The 22697-nt window shown below is 43.0% G+C and overlaps 4 protein-coding genes across 5 annotated transcripts; 2 read left to right on the top strand and 2 right to left on the bottom strand.

Moving 5' to 3' along the window:
• Nucleotides 1–72: 72 nt before the first annotated feature.
• Nucleotides 73–5740, top strand: LOC146680390 (inactive tyrosine-protein kinase PEAK1). The gene is made up of 4 exons (XM_085448044.1): nt 73–2333; nt 2494–2618; nt 3220–3773; nt 4077–5740. The coding sequence occupies exons 1-4, from the start codon at nt 2269–2271 to the stop codon at nt 5106–5108; spliced, it is 1776 nt and encodes a 591-aa protein (XP_085304170.1). The 5' UTR covers nt 73–2268; the 3' UTR covers nt 5109–5740.
• oaz1a (ornithine decarboxylase antizyme 1a) lies at nt 5635–10790 on the bottom strand. Its single transcript, XM_085448046.1, is given in 6 exon segments — nt 5635–6241; nt 6820–6905; nt 7215–7390; nt 7483–7569; nt 7571–7637; nt 10592–10790. Coding segments are annotated over 6 exon segments (666 nt in total). The 5' UTR covers nt 10711–10790; the 3' UTR covers nt 5635–6110.
• A 1186-nt stretch (nt 10791–11976) lies between these two features.
• Nucleotides 11977–15624, top strand: LOC146680388 (uncharacterized). 2 transcript variants are annotated; one of them, XM_085448048.1, is made up of 5 exons: nt 11977–12095; nt 12399–12438; nt 12523–12657; nt 12794–12870; nt 15349–15624. In XM_085448048.1, coding segments are annotated over exons 2-5 (330 nt in total). In that variant the 5' UTR covers nt 11977–12095; nt 12399–12437; the 3' UTR covers nt 15466–15624. The 2 variants fall into 2 exon arrangements, with proteins under 2 accessions (XP_085304174.1, XP_085304173.1); XM_085448047.1 differs by having other exon boundaries at nt 11978–12095; nt 12386–12438.
• On the bottom strand, nt 15241–19891 carry amh (anti-Mullerian hormone). The gene is made up of 7 exons (XM_085448045.1): nt 18938–19891; nt 18567–18815; nt 18325–18494; nt 17803–17914; nt 17625–17724; nt 17124–17545; nt 15241–16263 (listed from the first exon to the last, which is right to left on the bottom strand). The coding sequence occupies exons 1-7, from the start codon at nt 19017–19019 to the stop codon at nt 15857–15859; spliced, it is 1542 nt and encodes a 513-aa protein (XP_085304171.1). The 5' UTR covers nt 19020–19891; the 3' UTR covers nt 15241–15856.
• Between the last annotated feature and the right edge of the window lie 2806 nt (nt 19892–22697).

Genomic DNA, 22697 nt, shown 5'->3' with positions numbered 1-22697 from the left:
TAACATGTGCTGACTGTGGAGTTTGCATGTTGTCCCTGTGCGTGGGTTAAAGTCACCTTATGCAGATGCAAGAGAGATGTTTGTATTTCCTGTCTCAGAGCGATGCTGAGAAACATGCATTCATTACTTCTAGGCTGAAATATTCATTTTATCAGGTCAATCCAAAACACCACAGTGAGTGTACTGACAGGGAAAAGAAAGAGACATATAGACAGACCTCATGGTACCTTATATCCCAACAGAGCTCTTCGCTCTCAGACTGCTGGTTTACTTGTGGTTTGTATGACATTTAAAAGTAAAATGAGAATCTGCTCCCTCTACTTTCAAGAGACTCTAAACCTTCGTGTTTGATAAAGCAACCTAGAAACCCAGAAACCTAAAAGATTCAGAGAGTTTCTCTCATCCCAACCAGTCGCAGCAGATGGCCGCCCCTCCCTGAGCCTGGTTCTGCCGGAGGTTTCTTCCTGTTAAAAGGGAGTTTTTCCTTCCAACTGTCACCAAAGTGCTTGCTCATAGGGGGTCATATTATTGTTGGATTTTTCTCTGTATGTATTATTGTAAGGTCTGCCTTACAATATAAAGCACCTTGAGGCGACTGTTGTTGTGATTTGGTGCTGTATAAATAAAATTGAATTGATTTAAAGAGGAGTGGGCCAAAATTCTCCTGAGCAACAACAAGAAACATCTCACTGCTGTTCTCACCAACAAGGGTTTCTTAACTAAGTACTCACTCATGCTTTGCTTGGGGACCAAATACTTATTTCATTCTATGACACACAGATGAGTTTGTTTTTTGAAATGTGGTTTTTCTGGATGCATACATAAGACTGGATGCACAGTGACATCTGGATTTTGGGTTGAGTTGGGAGATTTAAAAGAAATCAAACCAGAAGATATTTTAATCCAGATGAGCTCAGATATTTTGGGCATTCTAGTTTTGACACTGTGTAAGTACACTGGCTTTAAAGTTAAATGTCAGCTGAGGAGAGTTTGTTTGGCAGGAATGAGGCAGCGTGACCCACATTGTACTTGTGACCCTCTGATGTGCGCGTCCTTCTTCATTTCAGTTCTCAGACAGAAGTGAAAATTCAAAAGAAATTGGTCTGGTTACTTTCACTGAAAACACAGAAAGAGATTCAGCGCTAACGGCCTTCGTCACCGCCACCGTGCTGGAAGCCTCCATGGACTCCACAGTCAGCCATGATTACACGCTTTTACATGTGTTTATCAGTGACCTGCTGACTGCTGCAGTGAGTGTAAATATAACAGATACTGAAAAACTGCTTTTAGCCAGAGGCATTCTGGGATAGGACTACATTAAGGGAGCTTCATGGTGCAGAAACCAGAGATTAAAATATCATACAGCAACCTGTGTGCGCGCATGTGTGTGCATGTGAGGAGGGTTTCATACATGTCTCCGTTTATCAGTTGCATCACATCAAACCTTCTCCCCTGTAGTCAGGTGTTGATGCTGTCACACGGTTGTTTTTCTGTGCTGGCAGAGTGCGGTTGTAAGATTAAACTTTCTGCAGTCATTCATGTAATTAGAATATGAATATGAATTTCCTGTGTTTCCTGTCGCACTGTTTTCTCTTCAGGTGCACTGTAGTGTCAGTATTTGTGATCAGTAAACTATCCCTGGATCAAGTTAAGATTATATTACAGACATTCATTCAAAGAGGTTTAAGGAACACCAACAGAAACACGGGCAGATGTTTATCAGAAGGCAGTTATTTGGTGTTTCCACCTGCACAAATATGTTTTCCTTCCATTTAAACCAGCGGTAGCAAGTACTTCAGAGAGCAGCGCGTGCATGAAAGCTACAAGTGCATCGGGCACATGAGAAAACCTAAACAGCACATGCAGATCAACTGCAACTGACAGAAGGGAGCAAAAATGAGTGCATGCTGAAGGTGCTCCGCTGTAACTGCTCTTCCCCATTTTGACAAGCTGAGGTTAGCTCAGAGAGCAGCTTTGCCCTCAGAACAGACATAACTTTTCCGGTGCCAACCTCAAAGTCTAACTAGAAACGATTAGAACGAAAGATAAGCAGGGCAGCCTCAAGAAGACACAAGTTTGCTTTAAAAATGTGCGACTACACGTGTGTGACTGTGAGAGGCACCGAAACGCAGCAGGGGGAGTAACTGAAGCGGATGGGAAGTGTTTTATACTGACTGAGCTGGCCCCCTGAGCTTCACATGCACTCAGTTCAGTGACAGAAGCAAAGTGTGAGAGAAGTGGAAGAGCGGGTTAGGTGTTAGAGTCCCGATGGCGTCTGCTTCAAGCAGCAGAGTGGACGAGCAGCCGCCGGCACTGCCTGTCAAACAGCACAGGTAAGCATTATCTTTCTGTCAGAAGGAGAAACCTTTATGGCTCCTTTTGACATGTTTTTCATTGAATTTTAATAATATTTTCACTCCACACCCAAACCTGACAATGGAGCAGCAGGCAGCTTTTGCTGTGCATATATTGCAATTGCATGTATTTCCTCAGGCATTCCAGCGTGGAGTCTGACTGCAGCCCTGTGGTACCACAGCATCAAAGTTCCGCATACAACGATGTCTTTCCTGAACCCACCGACTGCAATGCAGCCCAGTGCCCCATACACCAACGCTACGGTAGGTTTGGAGAACGATGACACCAAAATATCTCTGCAACAATAAATTAGGCAAATAGCACTGTGGTTTACTGATTACTGAAGTATATGGCTCGGTGTGATGGGAAAAAAAAATACTATTACATCTGGTTCTTTTTTCTCAGTTCGCCTTTCAGTTCATGAGAACTCGAGAGGAAGTCACCTTACAAAACTTTTACTTTCACTGAAAAGGCAAACGGGGTAAATGTCCTTATACTGAATGACTCCTTTGGAGGTGTGATTGTACTATGCAAGCAAGTTCCTCTCAAATAGGAGTGTCAAACTTTCTCTGGGCCACATGCATTCAGTTTCATATTAAGTAGGCTGCACCAGAAAAAGAAACTACTACTAAACAATTAATAATGAAGTACATTCTTAAAATATTCCCATTTATTGAGCCAACCCTCACCGATCAGCTCATGAACAGTCAGTGTTGTTTTTGTAAACATAAGTGCAGTTTCAGCAGTATGTCTGTTTTACAAAACTATTTTACCTCAGTGTGTCTCTGTATTGTGTTTAAACTACTTCCCCTTCTTTGCCTGCTGTTGTTGTCTGACTTTAATTCCTCTGATGGTGTTGCTCAGATCCGTGCAGACACCTGGAGAGATTTTACTCTGATATCAACCCACCGCCTGTCCCGAAGAAGAGGTTACATCGTGCTTTATCCCTCCCGCCCACCCATGTGCCTTCGTTGCCTCACATGTCACCATTTTCTCCTCTGCAAAGATTCCCCCAGAACTTTGACAATCCGCTGTACATGATGGCACCCAAACAAGATCTTTTTTTCTCAGAGGAGCTAGAAGAGTTTAAACCATCCACAAGCAGTCCTGTCTCCGTAGTGTCCTTCTCCCAGCTGTCGTTTGACACTCCGGACGAAGATCTTCCCTACATCTTCCACAGCTTTGTCGATCAGGGGGTTGTTTCTCATGGGATTCAGCATCGCCATCTACTCTTTCTTAGAAGCATGGCACAGACTGTGGAGGCAAGGAATCTGCTAGAGGGCTCTAGAAGGGATGTGAGCTCATACCAGCCTCAGGACTTCCTCTTGCATAAGGGCAGCCAGCCAAAGGAGATTGGAAACATGACTTACTACAGCCTGCACAGCCCAAAGTTCCCACAGAGAGTGCTCGGTTTAAGGGTAATGTTGCATGTCTTTTATTCATTTTGCATAGTTTACAACCAGCTCTGTGTGCATGTTGTGATTTGTAGTTGTTACATTTCCCTTGAAATTGTCTGCAAAACCAAGTGGTAGGAATGTTGCTCATAGCAACCAGTAAAACAAATATGATCTTTATCGGCACTTGCAAGTGCTACAATGGCTTGTGGTGGCAAAAACGCTTCCTCTGAACTATAGTATACCCACGGCTGCAGCAGAGTCGACTTTTTTTGACATATTTATCACTCAGCACTTCAGTGGTTTTATTGCTGCTTCTCTGTGCAGGTACACAAACACATTGATGAGGTTTTCTCCACTCAAATCCAGTGGCAGCCGCCACACGTCAACGTGCGAGATGTTATTACTTATTTCCCAACCAGCAACAGCTACAGAACCAGTGAAACTCGAGATCCTGCTAATCCACCAGGTGGAAGCAGCACTGAGCATGCAGCAGAAGCCACGAACCTCTGCAAGCTCACAGTTCAGTCTTTCCTCCAGAAAGGCCATGCCGTGAGCGTGGAAAGAGACCTGCCACACGCCAGCCTGGATGATTTTGTTAAAGACAGCAGCTCGCTGCAGAGCACAGACTCTGTGCGTTATTATAGACAGGTGTGTGCTCTGTTGCTGCAGATATTAATGGGTACACACCATCTATACAGTAAGAGAGGCACTGCAGCTGAGCTCAAACCCCAGGAGATCCTTCTAGTGTGGCCCGATGGGAAGAGGGACAAGGCAGAAAACAACTTGAATAAGGACGCCTCTGAGGAGAAGGAAGAAACGGAGTGGGTAAACACTCCAGAAAAAGGGAGGATTCAGACGTTATGGAGGACGAGAGGCTGTCCTCGTGTGGTGCTAAAGCCACAGACTTTCGCTCAACCCCTCACCTCCATCAAATCTCAAATTACAGCTTTAATCCAGTCCTGCTGGCAAGAGAGTGCGACATCTCCGGGTTCAGTACCAGATGTTTGCAAATCCTCCTACCAAAAAGGGCTTCTTCATCTGTCCTCTCTGCTTGAGAGCGACAGCGGGGCTCAGATGGTGGACATGGTAGCCATGCTTCAGGTGCTCCTCTGGGGCCCACACGTCTCTATCTTCAACCAAGGAGGCCCTGCAACCACCATTATACATAACTGGCTGACAGTCAAGCGGGCGCTGCTGGTTATGAAGTTGGCCGAAAAGGGGCTGATCGAGGATCGGTCTCTTCTGGACTGGGAGGACTGTATGTGCTTGCAGTATCTGTCCTTTACAGACTCTGAAACAGTTGCGAGTGTGGCCAATGAGCTGTGGCACACAGTGAACGCTGAGCAAAGTTTATAGTCGATATCAAAGGAGTCCGTCGTTATCACCCGACTGAAAGGGAAAAACAGTCCAGATTGAGGAATAATCCACTTCAGTGCATTCTCCTTCATCAGCTGTTCATGTGCTGCACTTCATAATGTAAAACTAGTCTATTAAAAAGACTCCACTGGTTTAAAAAAAAAAAAAAAAAAAAGGCTGTTTTGTCAACTTCATCTGACTCGTGTGTCAGTTTTTGTCTGTACACTTTACTTCTCTCTAGTTATTGGGTGGGTTTCAAGTTTAAAAAAAAAAAAAAGGTGTGAAGGTGGGGCATGGTTTCTGTTCTCAAGACCTTCACAAAAATACTGTGTGTAAATGAATGCGACTTCATGCAAGTTGTTGACTTTCTGAAGGGGATTAACCTTATTCCCCGTATCCCAAATCAAGACGTTACGAAATGCAGCCAGGAGCTTACACAACTACTACTGGCTCTAGCTTTGGCTAACACAACTAAATGCTTTCTCCTTTTAGAGGGTGTAATTATGTTTCATGACACCACAGAAACCACAGTTTAAGGTGAGCACTTTTATTTAGTACAGTTACAACATGCACGTCCCTATCAAGTGTATCGAAACAAATTAAAATCATGCACACATTAAAAAAAAAAAAAATCAACAGGAGAATCAACTGAAATCTATATTTCTAATTACATGAGTAAGCTCAATATAACTCATAAATATATTTGAGATGATGAGGGTTTAGAGAGAACGAGCAGGAAGCCAACACTACACATCGGGGAAAGTATCACAGCAGTAAGGATGCATTGCCCAAATATTACGTGTCGCTTGATTTACATTCCTGACATATTAACATCTTACCCTAGTGCAAATCGTAATGAAACACAGCACGTGGCAGGTAAAACACACCTCAACCATACTGAGCTTGGATGACATTTTTATAAACAAAATTATAAAGATGTGGTTGTGGATTGAAATAAAAAACAACAAACAAAAAAAAGATTTTTAACTGCTCAGCGTAATTTTAATCATCATCTGAAGAGTCACGCTCGATGCTGTAAGCCATGAAGAAAGCGTCAGGGCGGGAAGGGACGAGGGGATGACCTGGTCTCACAATCTCAAAGCCCAGGAAACTGAATGTACGCAGCAAGGATGCTATGGAGGACGACACAAGGAGAGATCAGAACAGAGCAAAAGCAGCTCATCTTCCATGAACATATAGACACGACACTGCCACTGTGAGTGTGCTGAAAAGCACCATGCAGAGAAAAGCTCTCAGCACTGTAAACACATCAGTACAGACTTGGACCAGATGTTAGAATCAACACACCCGTGACATTTCATAATCACACTGTTCACTAACAGCATCTGTGGTGGTACAGTGGACATTAGTCTGCATAACATGAATAAGTTAGTTAATTATTAGATAAATCAGCAAGACTGTGCTCAGAAACATCCGGCACGTGTTGCAACATCTGAGCTCTTTAACGAAGAGTCTGGCCTGAGTCCAGTGCTACTTATTTTTGGAGTCGTGAGCAGTACATCGCACATTTATTACAGGTCTGGAAACTAGTGTGAAGAGGTAATGAGGTTCATAACATCTGCAGGCAGTATGCATTTAAAACATGCTTAACAACAAAAACATTACTCTGTTTCCTGATATAGCTCAGTATTTTATATAAAGCGTTAACAGTTTTAATTTGCATCAAAGAAAAAACAAAAAAAACCCTCACCTCTATCATCACGGCTCTTGTGAAAACAGATGAAAACATGGTCAACCTGCAGCTGCTCTTCTGCAAACTCCAGCAGAAGGGCAAAACTGGAAAGAAACAGAGCAAACAAGAAGGGTTAATGTTTTGTCAGAGGGTTGTTAATAATTTGAGGCAGAGCACATTTCACCCAAAGATTAGAGGTCCTTCGTTTATTTATTTATTTTTTTCCAAATACCATTTTTGCTTTTAAGATTTTTTTTTCCAGTGTGGATGTGAATATTATTATACCTGCCTATATACTGCATCAGGAAACACGAGTAGATGTGTGTTTCTGCTTTAGCAGTTACCAGTAAGTAAAAGCGTCTGGTCTACTTCCTCTTACTTGAATCACTTGCAAACAAGTTTTGCCTGCTCACCTGTCTTTGCTGCCCTCGGGCAAAGCTCCAGGAGGGATTTCAACGTACAGGTTTCCTCCTTTCAGCGCCGCCCTCCATACACAGTGCTTTCCTTCGGAGCGCCGGGGCTCAAAGAGTAAGAAGCGCACTCTGCTATTGGCAGGGGAAGGTTCCTCAAGAACCAGCAACTGAGCATCCTGGGAAAGTGTAGTTTAGGTTATGTTAAAAATTAAATTGCACATACCAGCAGGGAAATTTCTGTATTTCTTTTTAAGCTTTCATCACTTACAGAATAGAACAGCTTAGCTGAAAGATTGCGATCCCGTTGGTCATTCCCTCGCCCACCTGGGATCTTCAGGGGTGGGAGAGGGGCATCAGGAGCACCACAGAGGCCCCGGACACGGGTTACTGCAACAGCGGGAGCACCTCAAAGGACTTGAGATACTGGATAGCGAAACAAACGCACACACAGATGGAACCATCATGAGCTGGGTATTCAGTCGAGATTCTGCTACCAAACACAAACCAAACTCTTTATAAGCAGCAGGTTCGGCACAAATTAAACTGCAGAGTGACTCATCTGCAATACTGCAGTAAAACATTTGCTAACCCCGAGTGAGTCTTCAGACACAAAAGCACAAGACTGGGGGAACCGGTTCAATCAATAACCGTTCCTGTGTTGAGCACAGATGCGTGCATGACGTGCCGACGGATGAGGAACGCGTAACGGAAAGGAGAAGTGGTTTATGTCACACCACCACATCACTGATGCCTCACTTAAACTGTTAGCAATTTTCTGTCAGCTGTCAGTCAAATATTGACCACCAACTATGAGAAATTGTTTGCTTTTGTCTCACAAAGACACATCGAGGCTACGGCTCATGTGGGAAAGGAAGCAAACTTCAGAAAGCTAACGTTTGTCAGGCACACTTCTGCTGCGGTCACTTTAAGCTTGTTCCACGGTTCTCACAGGAAACCTGCCAGAAGAACGGGCTATTTTTTCCTCTAGCCACTAGCCTACTTTAGCCCTTCACTCACTGTGTAGCTCCAGTTTAAGAGACGGGGATAAACAATACTCAACAGCCATTATAATCCAGTGCTGTGTCACAGCACTCCTCAGATTTAGCTTGCTGTGACTGCATACATTTACAGCTTTGAGCAAAGGCCTGTTCACTGGGATTCTATTAGGAACAAAAATAACAGCACCGCAAACACCATCACACACAGAGATGCTCTCTTACGCAAATGCCACCAATGCGCTACATGTTGAGCAGAGGTGCGGAAACCAGTGTCATTTGCAGTGTATAATATTCAACTTATGATCTCACAGAGGATTGGGATTTTAACCAAATGCAGTTACTCCCTAAATCCAGTAATCAGATTAGGAAAGGAAGCCACTTGCCATCCTTGCAGAACCCCTCAACGCCTCCTCCCTGCGATTTAAAGAGAACACGAAGTTCTCAGTCAGTTTCTACCTTTAGCGTTCTTTGAGACTGACATGTGAACAGTAGGCAGCACCGCACAATGACACCCTGGGGGTCATCTTAATAAAAACAGCTGCCGTGAATAGTGTTTGTAGGAGAGTCTGCTGTAAATGAACATCATTGTAAAGGACATCTGCACTAAATCTCATGCATCCATCTAGCAGAGAATCATCTTTAATCTCATGTTCTAGCCTGCACTGTTATAATGAGACTCTTTAATGTAGTATGACATTTGCGATGTGGTTTTTTTAGCTCACCTAACACGTTCTGGCTTTCAACAAAAGACAAATTAGCAGGTTAAAAAGGTAACATTCTTTAATGCGGGGTTAAATTTGCACAAGTTTAAATACCTTTGATTTTATCAGGTGGTCAAAGATGAAAAGAATGAAAAGAAAAGTCCTAGCCTTCTCTTAAGGTAACAGACTTTTTTACCTTGGGAGGGGGGAAGGCTATTAGCTGCTATAATAGATGTTATTTTAATGCATGCTTTATTATTGGAAGATGTGGATGTTAAACCACCCTTATCGCACATGATAGCTCTGTGTCAGCATATTCATAAAGCCATTTTTTCAAGCTTCGGCTTAAAGAGAAACACTATTATATAATATACATACATAATATCTAACCATGACAATTACATAACTATATCCAACTTCCAACCAACTAGTTGCCACGAGAAGCAAAAATACATCAAGATTTGTGTGTAGGCCATAACTTCCAAAATTCCCCATACAGCACCCACCCTGCCCCCCTCCGTCCCTCCTCCCCCGCAGTGGAAATTTCCTATGAGCGCCTCAAACACTATAGATCAGCACAAACAGAGCGCGTCAACAAATCCTGTCAGGGCACGAGTGGTGCAACCACAACCGACCACCAGACTGGGTTAATCGCTAACAACCAGTTTCGAGGCATCCATCCCCACCAGTCTCCTCACTTCCAGTCAATCGGTACTTTAACTGCACCCAAACAGGCACACGGCTTGCTGAAGAATGGCCCCGCAGCAGCTCGCATAAATCAAACCGAATCGGATTAAAAACATTACAAAGGTTTTTCTGAACGTCGGTAAAACGTATTCCCTGTCCGCCCACCTGGAACCCGTGTTTTCCAGAAGTTACTGGGTGTCTTATCGTGGGTTCAGAAGGGCGAAAAGAAAAAAATAAAATAAAATATATAAATAAATAAATAAATAAGAAAATCCCTGAAACCACGAATTAATCCGTACAGCCATCATTTTAACTACATGGTTAGCTAACTTTACATAACCCCGCGCAAAAAATGTCGTACTAGTTCTACATCACAAAAGCCACATCAAAAAAGATAGTAACATGGTTTCAAAGCCATTGATCATTTCCATTGCCAAGGACGAAAATATGAACGCATCCGTCAGATTACCTAATGCTAAAGAGCTAGCATTTAGCTTAAATGTCTACGCTAATATTTAAAGGGGAAACACACCTAGTAATGATAAAACACTCTTATTCCGCTTTTTAACACGCAAAATTTGTATTTTAAATGTTATAAATTATAATTCTAGTCGCAACCAGGTCTTAATAGAAAACCTTACGACACGTTAGCCCAGCCATCGATAACGCGAACCTGTGGCGTTTGACATATTAGCTGACGCGTTAGCATCTGTGAAGCTACCAAAGCGGCGCTGTCACTTCTAACATTTTGGTCATAATCCCGGTACTACGGTGTATTTAAGGTGATTAATATGCATCTTTTATGGAATTGAAATAAGCTACCCGTGATTAATAATGTTCTCTAGAAATGTCAACTGAAATAAGTGTCGCTGTTATGTAAACATGAAAGGCTGTGCTAGTCGCCCCACAGCGTATGCGAAAGCTAGGCCGCGGTTTTTAAACGTAGCTTAGCTTAGCTCACTGAGAGCAGCTGACACGGACCACAACATACCTTTCACTTTCAGGTTTATTACTGGACTTCTCGATAACAGGCATCTCGGGTAAGTTTCTCTCTTTTTCTCTAGCAAAACAGTGACTATTCAAAATCGTCTGTAGGTTAGATTTAACCATCCGGCCAGCGTCCACACCAGCTGCTCCCTCTGTCCTCTCCTCGTCACCGTATGCTGGGCTAACAAGCGGGGAGCTGCGGTATTTGGCAGAGGCGTGTTCTGTCAGTCTGACGTTTACTGTCGAAATGTGACGCAGTTACTCAGTACCATCACTTCACGGTGTAATAAAATATACAACAATAAAACAACGCGTACAGAATAAAAAGATTTATATCACAAAAGAATATCTAAGTAGTAATACATTGGGCTTTAGATTTGGCTTTAGATTGGGCACATCTTTTAAAAACAGCTGAAGACATTTTTATATAGAAAAGCTTTTGATTAATTTGTTATTACGTTGTTTTTATTGTTTTTTCATTGGTTTACCTTGCTGTTTTATTTACTGTTACATTGTTTCCATTTCTTGTACTGTAAAGCACTTTGTGATTTTTTTATCTATGAAAAGCGCTATATAAATAAATTTTACCTACTTACTGCGTACCCCTGGTACAGACGGTCTTGTTTTGTGTAGAATTAGCATAGCTTTTTCTATTTGTCTTTTGTTTTATATATATAATTTATCCCAAAAATAGAATTGAGTTGTATCATTTTTGCCAAGTCAAGTGGCTTTAATGTCATTTCAACCATGTGCAGTGGAACAGTAGACCATGGTTTAGCCGAGTACATATTTGAGTAGTAGGTTATTATTGCTGATCAAAAAGACTGGACTGCTCCGGTTGAGTAATTTTTTCAGACAAAGTTTGGACATGTGCAGAGCAGGGATATGGATATACTGGACAAATGCTGTTAAAAATGGAGCTGCCAGGCCGGAGGAAGGCCTGCAGAGAGTTGATGTGACAGGACGATGGTAGGTAAAGGATGACATGGATGCAGATGATGTGCTGTGGTGACCCCTGAAGGGAGCAGCCAAAAGAAGAATTGAAAGAAGAAGGAGAAGTTATTACTGATGATGATGCCTTTATTGACACTATATACAGCAATACACTGAGACTGCAGGTTCCCAATCATACACATCAGTGTCATGTGAATTTAGTAACATACAGAATCAATGAATTGGGACTAATTTATTATGTGATGAACTTTTAACAATGTGTTGTGTTTTAGGACCTCCTCATAATTAAGTAAACTTTTACCCCACCCTGGTAACTCTGGCTTATCTTCCTCTGAGCTGTGGAGGAGTAGGAGTGTTCATGGCACTGGAAGGCGGGTGTTACTAATCCTTGTTCACCTACTGGCTTACTGCTATTAAGTTTGAGTGTCCCTTTCCCTGTTTTCACACCCGTGCCTGTCAGTCAAGCAAAGAAGCAGGTGCAGAGCGTGTACACAACCGCAGCAGCACAGCTCTACTATCCCTCACCTCTGTGGTTAAGCACAACTGAAAATCAGGTAAGCATATTTTTCTGTCCAGAGGTTCATATCAAACTAAACCCTGAGCTCCATATTTGTCTTTCTAAAGAGCTGCGTGTGCCTATTTTAAGCTGTATTAGTGTCACATGTTAGTGTGTGGCTTGGAAGAGGGTGCAAAAGGCAGTACAGGGGAAAGTGGAATATGATCACAGATATAAGATATCGAGGATTATACAAACCCCACGTGTGATCATTCTGTGTATTCTGTGTACTGCTATTTTACTAAATCTCAACCACACAGTCCTACTGAATCTTTCCTCATCTTGCAGTGTTATTTTTCAGCCTTAAGAAGCTGGAGCAGGCCTGTCTGAAGGCTTCACGAGTAAGACACATGTTTCACTAAACAGCCACCAGACTGATGAAACTGAGCATGGACTAAATGCGTCTGACTCGTGTCTGTCTGCAGTGTCTTATGAGCGGATTCTGTGCATTGAAAATCTGAGCGATGTTCCAAATCCGTGGAAAGGATTCACTGTGAACCGCTGTTTAGTGGCGGCGCTGGTTGTGCTACTGGTGAGCTCAGGAGTTAACGAAGTGCATGGTGAGTGCCAGTGCACTGTCTCTTTACCCCCATCAGACATGTTTTGAGCTTGTTTCTGACAGATTGCTGTGATTTGTAACAGCCGACAGCTTCTGTGTAACACGCTCTCAGTCTTTCGTGCGATTGTGTTTTCTAGATGCTCTGGACTATTTTGTTGAAGAGACAGGTGTGTGGTCTTTCTTTGGAAGTCTGCAGAGTGCTTCAATAACACAGGTATGGTTTCTCGTGATTCTGTCAGTTAGCCTGCAACTGTTCTTGTTTAAAGACTGAGGGTGATTTTATGTGTAATGTACAGATACAGTAAAGTTTTCCTCCTTTCGATGTGGAGGAGCAGCTGCTCCTCCACATCGAAAGGAGCCAGTTGAGGTAGTTCGGGCATCTGACAAGGATGCCCCCTGGGCGCCTCCTGGGTGAGATTTCCGGGCAGGTCCCACAGGAAGGAGGCCCCGGGGCAGACCCAGGACACGCTGGAGAGATTATATCTCTCGCCTGGCCTGGGAACGCCTTGGTGTTCCCCTGGATAAGCTGGAGGAGGTGGCTGGGGAGAGGGAGTTCTGGGATTCTCTGCTTGGGCTGCTGCCCCCGCGATCCAGCCCCAGTTAAGCAGAGGAAAGTAGATGGATGGATGGACAGTAAAGTTTTTTACTCGGTTTTCTGGATCAGCCACAGCTGAATACAGAGTCGTGCTCATTTCCAGCTCGGTATTTTAGTACTTGGACTTTTAATCATATATCTTAAACATCATCCTTTAATGGGGCAACCCTTCAGTTCATCCGCTGTGTGAAATGAGCCATTTTAGCTTTTCTGCCTTTAAAGCCGTAATCCATCTTCTTCTCTTGGTGTTCAAGCATCTCAGTGACAAGCTATCAGTCTGAGAGGGCCATATTAGTGATATCTGCTTCTCCTGGCATCATAAAGCAACAACAGTAGGATAAACAGGGCAAAATGGAGAATAATGGGCCTGCTGTAAATTCACAGAGGTTTTGAGAAAGTCTTTGTCAGATTTGGAAATAAGGGAACTGTAAAGTGTCCGTTTGTATGGCTGAGAATTAACAAATACCCGGTCAACACACAGCTGATGAACCACTGGATGGCTCCATACTCCCCTTACATGTAATCTTACCGGTTTAAACAATTTTATTCCTCTTTTTTAAAGACTGAATGAGCAAACCTACCCTCTCATAGCTGAAAAAATAAAGTTTTGCAAGACTGACAGTAGCAGTATCTGTTCAACCCAAAGCATAAAGCATGAAACACTGTGTAAAGTGCACGTGTTGGTGTACTGAGCAGAGCTGACTGGTGATCCTGTAGACTAGAGCAGTGAACAGCATTTGGAGCTTCTGTGTGTTAAAAGAACAACATTAGAAGTGTATCTTATAGTGCGTCTTATTTTAAATACATCGAGATTGCTATGTTCTACAATCAAGGTCACCTGTTTCTGATTCTTCCACACGTTTTTAAGCGTTAAAGACATCAGAGTGCGTCCCGTGTCTAGATGACATCATCTGTGCACCCATCTGGACTATTTCGGTGTGATTTTCCCATTTGTGGAGATGTATGCCTTAATGAGACTGTTGTGAGCAGTTTCATGCTGAAAGTATTTTCCTTTGAGAGAATTACAAATACCAACCAAAAGAGGTTTGCAGCTAGCTGCAGTTCAGCTGAAGGGGGGGGGGGGTTAGGGTTAGGGTTAGATTACATCCCGATTACATCCTGTCACCAGAGTTATTATAGTATTTTGTATTCTCTAATAAGTTTTTATTGTATTTTGACTTTTTGTTTTTACTGTTCGAAAATTTTTCGTTTTTATTCGGTGCAGTGTTAGTTTTTATCTTTTATTGTATGTCAGAGGTAAGATTTAGAAAAAGCAGAACATCTATTTCAATCAAACTATAAGTTTTTGTCTGGTAAAGATCCAAAGCATCAAACACGTTTATCAAAACCTCATCAACTTACAGGTTAAACAAGATTAACAGATGCTAAAACTCCACAATATTTCCTCTATATTTAAATTTTAGTTATGTTACGAGCCAGCTCAAAAGCTGCAACATAAATATGGAGACCAACACCAGAATTTCACAGAGAAGATTTTATTTTTTATTTTAAATTATATGATAAGTTAGCTAAAATAGCTGGTACCACTAAGACAAAGACTAGTGCACCTCCATGAAAACTTGCCTCAAGTATGTATAAGGTGTGGTCAATTAGCAACAGCTGAACACTCTTGCACTGCCACTGCAAAGAGATTAGGGGCTACAGAGGGGCGTAACAAGTTAGTTTTAGTTAACAGAAATAACCTTGCCTAACACAGGTTAGTGTATACTTCTTTGGGTGATGGATGCCGAACCTTTCGCAGCTATTTTTGAGAGTAACAGAGTCATTATTGTATTTTTGGTACTGCAAGATGTGTGCTTAATGATTTTCATAAATGTTCCAAAGACAGCAGAAACGTCTACAGCCGGTTTCTCCAAATCTAGGAAATGCACACTAAACTGCTCAAGCTGGACAAACAGCTCTACAGCTCAGAGGACCGAAAATAAACTGGACTTTGGATCATCTCTTTAAATATCACGTGCTCAAATATTATTATAAATGAGAATTTTTATTATGCAACAGTATAGGATTTCCACAGTATTTAGGGCTGGTTGATATGGAATCACACGTGTCTTGTCTCCCATTGTCTGCCTCCAGATCTCCATATGGGACAGCTTCACCCGGTGGTGGGGATCTGAAGAAGTCGGAGCGATTAGAAGAAGGAAGAAGCCAGTTGCTAATAAAGCAATCCTGAAACCCAAAATCAAAGCATAAAACATATACTGTAGCTTATGTAGCTGTATGGCTACGAATACAGAACTTTAAATACACTTTGCATTTAATTATCACAAGTTTGAGAAGGCTATATTTCATCCTTTTAACAGTTTAACACTCAGAAACATTATTCCAATTAAAATATTTTCAAAATGACAAGATCTGATTCATTTTAGCATCACTAATTATCAAATATCTTAACATGAATAGCATTCACATCAACTTTGTGATCTTAAGACTTGTGATCTTTAATAAAGCATAAAAGTAGTTATATTTAATTAAAAGTACATGTGGTGTATTGTAATTGATATTTCATAACTGAAACATGCACATAACTATCAGTTGTGTGAAAGTTATAAATGCTGGGGTAAAGTAGCTGTAGAGAACAGCTCTAGCGGCATCCACACTCTCTCGCAACCGCATCTGGCTTGATTGAGATGAAGGTCCCATCTGCGTTCCAGTCCACCACCTCCAGAGCTTCGTAGGCCACGGGCACGCAGCAGGGCGAACGCTCATCCGCGTTGCCGCTCTCGATGTGGGAGTTGAGCAGGATGGCGTGGTTGTTGCCGTTGGTCAGAGGGAACGCGCAGGAGCCGTGGCAATTGTTAATGTTTGCGCTGCTTGGGCCGACAAGAAGCTTCGTCAGGGACACGGTGAGAGCCCTCAGCCCACAGACGCTGCCCCTCACTGACGAACTGGGGTCTGCTCTGGTGGCCCGCAGTTTTCTTTGCGCGTCGTACGTTTGGGCCACCGTCTGCAGAGCCTTCAGCAGAAGAAACGCACGGAACTGACTCCCTCCTGGCGGACGCAGAAAGAAAACACATGCAGCACTTAAAAAGGGGATATACGTGACCTGTACAGCGGTGACGACAAAATTCACACTAAGCAAAAAGCAAAAGTGGAAACGAGTTCCAGTTTGTAGAGTCTGTGGAGCTGATAAACTGATGAACACAGCAGAGCAAAATGACAAAATAACAAAATCTAATCAAATTAAATTTAATATAGTTGCTCATCTATATATGTCAAAGGTCACTGGTTAATATAGATCCAAATTTTACCACTGACAAAACAGCAAATGATATAATAATAGAAATGAACGTCAGCCAAGCTCACACACACTCACATGATTAGTTTTCTTAAAGACATCTGCTGATATCTAAATATTTCATGTCCAGGTTTTTGTTCTTTTGATGAATGAGATCTAATTTATTTATTTTTTAATCTGCCGTCTTCAGAACTTTTAAAATTTGAATAATAGGAATCTGTTTGTGCACAAGACTTAAAATAATCTGAACTCATAGGTCACTGGGGCCGCTGTAGAACTGAACAGACAGTCTGCAGCATGATTACTGTTTTTGGCCCATAAACCTTTGACTGCAAGGCCTGTTATAAATGGGGTTTAGAGAATCTGTGGCCACTCCCTCCACCCAACATCTCCTAAAGCTGGAAGCTGAAAGCTGCAGAGGGATACTTAACTCATTCACTGCCAGCCATTGGCAGTGAATGAGTTAAACCCATTGACTCATCCACTGCAATTGACGGCTATAGACGTCAATGGCAGTGAATGAGTTAAATGCACCCGACTGTGCAGCAGGGTGTTGTTTCATTAAAAAAAAAGATGCTTCCTATGTAACTATAACTGTTCTTGCACATGTCACCTGTGGCATGTTCTTTCTTCTGTAACGCACTCAGTTCTTTGAGCCTCCCCAGGCTCTCCTTGGCTCCCGGTGAAACCTCTTCCTCTCTGATTAGATCTGTCATTTGCACCAAAGTCTGGTCCAGTTTCTGTCTGAGCTCCTCTAACAGTGCAGCAGACAGGGCCAGCTCTCCGTGGCACACCGGCAACACAGAGCTCCAGCTCGTGAAGCCAAAGACTGTGGGAGCTGTGGAGTTGATCATTACTGCCAGCAGGGTCTCGCTGGAGGATAAGCCAAGCGAGAGGGGAGGCAGAGACTGTAAGGAGTCCAGAGGAAGTGGAGGGGATGCGAAGTGTTCCTGAGGAAGAACACCACCCAGGAAGCGTTTCATCTCACAAAGGAAGGAGGTTTGCAGAGATGCCGGGGGCGAGCCCGAAGCACATCTGGGAAAGCAAACAAAAAAACAAAGCTGAACGCGTCTCTGACGACAGTGAATGTCAGCAGAAAGAAAGCCGGGCCGACCTCGTATCAGTTCCCGTTCCCCCGGAGAAAAACAGAAGTGGACTCATGCTGATGTTACTTCCTGATTTTTCACCAATCAAGATGCTTTTTAGGTTTTGTTCTACAATGAGAGGAAATGTAAGGAGGGTACACAATGAACCACAGATGGGGAAATAAAATGAAGAAGATGATATCTCACTCATATGAGGGGGTTTTGTCTCAGCAGTAATCTGCCACCTGTCATTAACGCTCCCCTCTGATGATTTTCCTGTCAGCAGTACATACTGCGTGTCTCCTGAAATGCACACAGCCTGGAAAACAAAGCAACACAAAAACCCAGAGTTAGAGATCTGCAAACCTTTCATTACATTTTATCACCCAAGGCAGGGATGGCAAACTCGTTTTACATTGAGGGCCACTTGATGCAGCTCGATGTGAAACTCCTCTTTCAGTGAGTGTGAGAAGTTTAACTGCACATTTCATTACTGAGACATCTTAATATGAAAAAAACAAGTGCAATTTGTACACCAAGCCTCAGTTTTTGTGCATGACAGAGAAAAGTTTCTGTAGTAAATGAAGGAAATAAATGTGCAAAATTACAGAAAAACGTCCAGTAGCTCAAAGCCGTCTAGTGTGAAGTCTTTGCTGGGCCCAATCTGGCTCCCGTGCCTTATGTTTGACAGCATCCTTGAAGCAGCGTTTGCACCTGAGCTCTCTTTACCTGCGTGTTTGGCTGCAGAGACCGACTAGTGAAAGCAACTTCCAGGTCTCCTCGTGCCAGTGGACTTTCAAAGGCCAAGAGCAGCACGGGGTTCGTCCTGAGCGAAGGAGACCGTGGGAGGTCAAAGGTCAGCGTGATTGTTCCTTGCTCCTCTTCCTCTGATACATGTACTAAAAGAACAAAACCAAACAATTTACAAAGTGAAGAAAGAAAAATAACAAGAATGCGGTTTCGGCTTTTACCTGCAGCTGGGTGCAGAACCTCCAAGCTGCTCTTCTTGTTAGCGAGGTCTAACGAGAGCGAGGCTGATGAGTGGGCAGACTGTGAGCAGAATCCAAACAGAACCAAACTGCTGTTTGTCAGTTCGCCGCTGTCCCCCACACCCTCACGCAACGCTGCAAAGATGTCCTCCACGAAGCATGGTGCAGCATGAGGCGCTGCTGCTGCTGCTGATGGTGATGATGGGGTCATCGCTGATGGGAGTGAGTACTCTGAAACGGACAAATTAGTTCACGCACTAAAGAACCAGTCTGAAGCAATAACCACATGCACGCATTTTTCCATTCAAAGTTAACGAGTTATTAATTAATTAATCAGCCGAGCGGTGTCTGACCGGTTACTGTGGGGTCCTGGGCCGGTTGCAGGGTCCAGCAGAGCGTCAGCGCCTCGCTGTAAAGAACGAGCAGACCCAACATGTTTGCAGTGTCTGCGCGTGCGTCTGTGTGGTCAGATCTCTCACAGGATGGGAGTTACATCCTCGGACCTCCCATTCTCACCACCTGGGGTCCCCTTTCTGCCAAAATAGCAGCACTGTGTGTCCTTGATGACTGAGATTATCAGTATTTGAGATATTTTAACCTGACTGTAGAGAACATTCTAAAATCAGACAGCAAACGGGACATAGATGTAAACAGAAGATGACTTTGGACACACTGAACATCCTTATCTAGCAGACACAAACAGGTTTGAGAAAGAAAGTTTCTCACAAACCTTTCACAGAACACGCCAGGCTGAAAGATGAAGAGTGTTGTTTAATGTTTCGTGGCTGCAGAGCTAATATGCACGCTGCCTAACTTAAACAAAGAGGACAGTAGAACTGGAGGTTTGCTTCCATCACGTCGACAACAAAGCTCAAAACGACTTTAAAGAAACACTTTGCAGTTTTGGTATATCTGCTTACTTGTTTACGTGTTTATTGCTATGTGTCCAAAGACAAAAGGTATTTGTCTTCATCTTTGCTGTCCACCCACAGATACCGATTAATATATACAATAGAAATAGAACAGATAAATACAAATAGTACAAATAAATAAATAAAGACAGAAAAGGAGACAATATAGTGAAGTGTGAAATAGGTCAGCTTGTTCAAGAGTCTGATCGCAGTGGGGAAGAAGGAGTTGAAGGATTTCACACTTCTAAACCTCTGTCCTGAGGGCAGAAGCGGGAACAGTCCATGTTGGGGGTGTGGGGGGTCTTTGAGGATGGAGGCAGCTCTCCTTTAGACTCTGCGATGGTAGATGCTCTGCAGAGAGGGCAGCAGAGTCCTGATTATCTTCCCTGCAGTTGTTATCACTCTCTGCAGGTGTTTGCGGTCCATGGCAGTAGTGCTGCCGTACCATGCAGTGATGCAGCTGGTCAGTGTGCTCTCCACAATGCAGCTGTAGAACCTGCTGAGGATCTTGGCCGATATACCAAATTTCCTCAGCCTCCTCAGGAAATACAGCCGCTGCTGAGCCTTCTTGACCAGCTGTGTGGTGTTCAGTGTCCAGGTGAGGTCCTCAGAGATGTAGACGCCCAGGTATCTAAAACTGCTCACCCTCTCCACTTCAAGGCCCCGGATAAACAGCGGCTGGTGAGGCCTCCTCTTCTTCCTCGTGTCCACTATCATCTCCTTTGTCTTTTCAGTGTTGAGGGTGGGGTTGTTGTCCTCACACTATGACACCAGACTGGCCACCTCTCTTGTAAGCCACTTCGTCCCCTCCAGTGATGCGACTGATCACTGCAGTGTCGTCCACGAATTTCAAAATGATGTTATCTTTGTTGGAGGTGACACAGTCGTGGGCGTACAGGGTATAGAGGATGGGACTGAGGACATTTGACATTATATATGGAAAAACTGAGACGCAGAGTTGAAGTTGCACTTTCTTATATTGAGATTCACATGTAGTTAAGCTTCTTTACTCTGACAGAGCGGGGCGTTTCACTGGTCAGGTACACTTAAGACCAAAGCGGGCTGAATGTGGCCCACAATCCACAATCAGTTGGACATCCCTGCTTCAGGCTAACCATCTCCTGCCCCCGGCTCCGTGTATAAATGTATGATCACTAGTGACACTACTAAACACCGTTAAAAGGTTTTTATTCTACTCTAAATGAAAATCTGATCTGTTTCTATAAGACATATTATGAGCATAATAAAGAGTAGCGGACCAAGGACAGATCCCTGAGGAACTCCGACTGAATTTTGATTTGATCAACTAAAACATGAAACCTTCAGTACTTCACCTTATTTCCATTTTTTTTTTCCAGAGTCATTTCAACATTTCTAAAATTACAACAAAAATAACTATTGCAAACCGGGAAATAATCTGGTTTATAAGGACTGCAGTCTTTTAACACTTTTTATATTAATGTTTTCTAAGTACAAAATATAATGTCATTTGTTTTATTTTGCTTAATTTTCATTCAGTTAATATCTTTTCCTAATTTTTAGAGAAGTTTTGTGGAAAAGAAACCGTTCGGAGCAAAATATTTGTTCCAATCTGTTTTAGTTTGTTGCATAACTGAAATGTCATTCATTTATTTTCATCTATGTCAGATGAGAAACAAATCAGATTGTTCATCAACTGTGTGGTCTGCCTGCATTTTGGGTGAACTTACCATTAAAGGTCATGGGAAGAGAATGGGTTATCTTAATGAACCCACACCGGAGATCTGGAAGCATTCGCGCTGGAAGACGAGCAGGAAACATGTTGTCAGAGGGAGACCTGAGTGGCTTCGAGGAGCTGTTACTCCCCTCAGCATTTTCACAGCTGCAGGCTTGTTGTGCAGACAGTCAAGGTCTCAGAGCCATTTGTGGACGTTTTCCCCCGGTGATAAAGCCAAGGTTCACCATACCTTATAAATCATCAGTGAGGAATGGCAGGAAATGTTCATTGTATCAAGGCGGTGTTTGAAGCACACCAGCTTGAATGTTTTCAGTCACACTTGTGGGAAACAAGAATTGCACTTTGATGAAAAAGTAATCAACATCTACACTCCTGTTTCTCCCCATCGTATATTCACCTCTCTACAGTGGTGAGCCACAGGTGGTAACCGGGGAACGCCACAGGCCTGGCTTCAGGTGGAAAGCTTCAGTGCACGGGCCTTTTAGGAGGCTTTCTCTGAGGCATCACAGGCATTCGACACAGAATAAGGTAACATGTCTGTGAACTGAAGCAGCAGAAGCTGTTTGTTTTTACAGACCTCACCGGACCAATAATCCTCAAGTGACCAAGTTAGTGACTGAAGCGGCTCTCTTATGCAGGACTACGTTTTTCTTCATTTATGTGTTTTATAACGTTCTCCATTTCTTTTGAAAGCTGACATATTTTTAAAAACAATGTCGTTAATTGTGGTTTTTAATCACCCATCACTTTCATATCCATCTCTCTGACTCAGGCTTGCAGGACCACAGTGAACAGGCTGTTAGTCTTTCTCGGTACTGACACACACGCACGCACACGCGCACACACACACACACACCACTAATGATGCTGACTTCTCAAAAACTTCAGTATCTTATACAGAGACACATTTTTTATCAACTTATTTTACATCGCGGGCCACTTGCAGGCCACTTTGAAATTACGTGAACCGGACCAGTGCAGCTTCTCTATCCGTCTCTGTGAAGAGATTTACCTACAAATTTGATCTCAGAGACATGTGGAAACAGGAAGTGCAGTTTTAACCACATCTGTTTTTCTACACGATAAAGAAATGCTGCTGTAATGAACTGAAGAAATCTGTCAGGACAACAGATACTGTGGACCAGCTGTTAAAAAAAAAAAAGGAAACTGCAATAGTAGATAGAAAAAAGAAAACAGAATTTTCTTTAAGGGTTTATATATTTGTTGGTTACTTTGTCTTTTCATTAGGGAAAAACTACCAAACTTGTGAAAGTTCATATTTTGCCGTCGAGCGGGCCAGATTGGAGTCTTTGCCAGGCCAACTCGGCATTACAAGGTAAATGCCGCCTACATGTGAAGTCTACTAACTTAGGATTTAGGTAGTGGGGCTTCAAACATGGTTCAGGTATGAAGATGTCAGCATGACACCCTCTTCCGTCACAGCAAACCAAATGGACTCGGACAAAGTTCACTCCAAACGCAAAC

This window comes from Copadichromis virginalis, linkage group LG23 (assembly GCF_057382275.1).
Source record: "Copadichromis virginalis isolate Kocher_CV1m ecotype Utaka linkage group LG23, C_Virginalis_male_GT1.1, whole genome shotgun sequence".
NCBI lineage: Eukaryota > Metazoa > Chordata > Actinopteri > Cichliformes > Cichlidae > Copadichromis > Copadichromis virginalis.
Note: the sequence above shows the minus strand (reverse complement) of the source record. Positions and strands in the feature narration are given on the sequence as shown.

What these genes read in the sequence shown, in the direction of transcription:
- LOC146680390 (XM_085448044.1), top strand. Translation starts at nt 2,269, where the DNA reads ATGGCGTCTGCTTCAAGCAGCAGAGTGGACGAGCAGCCGCCGGCACTG. An exon ending in CTGCCTGTCAAACAGCACAG is followed by an intron (nt 2,334 to 2,493) that starts GTAAGCATTATC and finishes GTATTTCCTCAG; the next exon opens with GCATTCCAGCGTGGAGTCTG. An exon ending in CCCCATACACCAACGCTACG is followed by an intron (nt 2,619 to 3,219) that starts GTAGGTTTGGAG and finishes GGTGTTGCTCAG; the next exon opens with ATCCGTGCAGACACCTGGAG.
- amh (XM_085448045.1), bottom strand. Translation starts at nt 19,019, where the DNA reads ATGTTGGGTCTGCTCGTTCTTTACAGCGAGGCGCTGACGCTCTGCTGG. An exon ending in GGAACGGGAACTGATACGAG is followed by an intron (nt 17,546 to 17,624) that starts GTCGGCCCGGCT and finishes TTGCTTTCCCAG; the next exon opens with ATGTGCTTCGGGCTCGCCCC. An exon ending in GAAGAAAGAACATGCCACAG is followed by an intron (nt 16,264 to 17,123) that starts GTGACATGTGCA and finishes TGCGTCCGCCAG; the next exon opens with GAGGGAGTCAGTTCCGTGCG.
- LOC146680388 (XM_085448048.1), top strand. An exon ending in AGGAGTTAACGAAGTGCATG is followed by an intron (nt 12,658 to 12,793) that starts GTGAGTGCCAGT and finishes TGTGTTTTCTAG; the next exon opens with ATGCTCTGGACTATTTTGTT. An exon ending in AGAGTGCTTCAATAACACAG is followed by an intron (nt 12,871 to 15,348) that starts GTATGGTTTCTC and finishes GTCTGCCTCCAG; the next exon opens with ATCTCCATATGGGACAGCTT.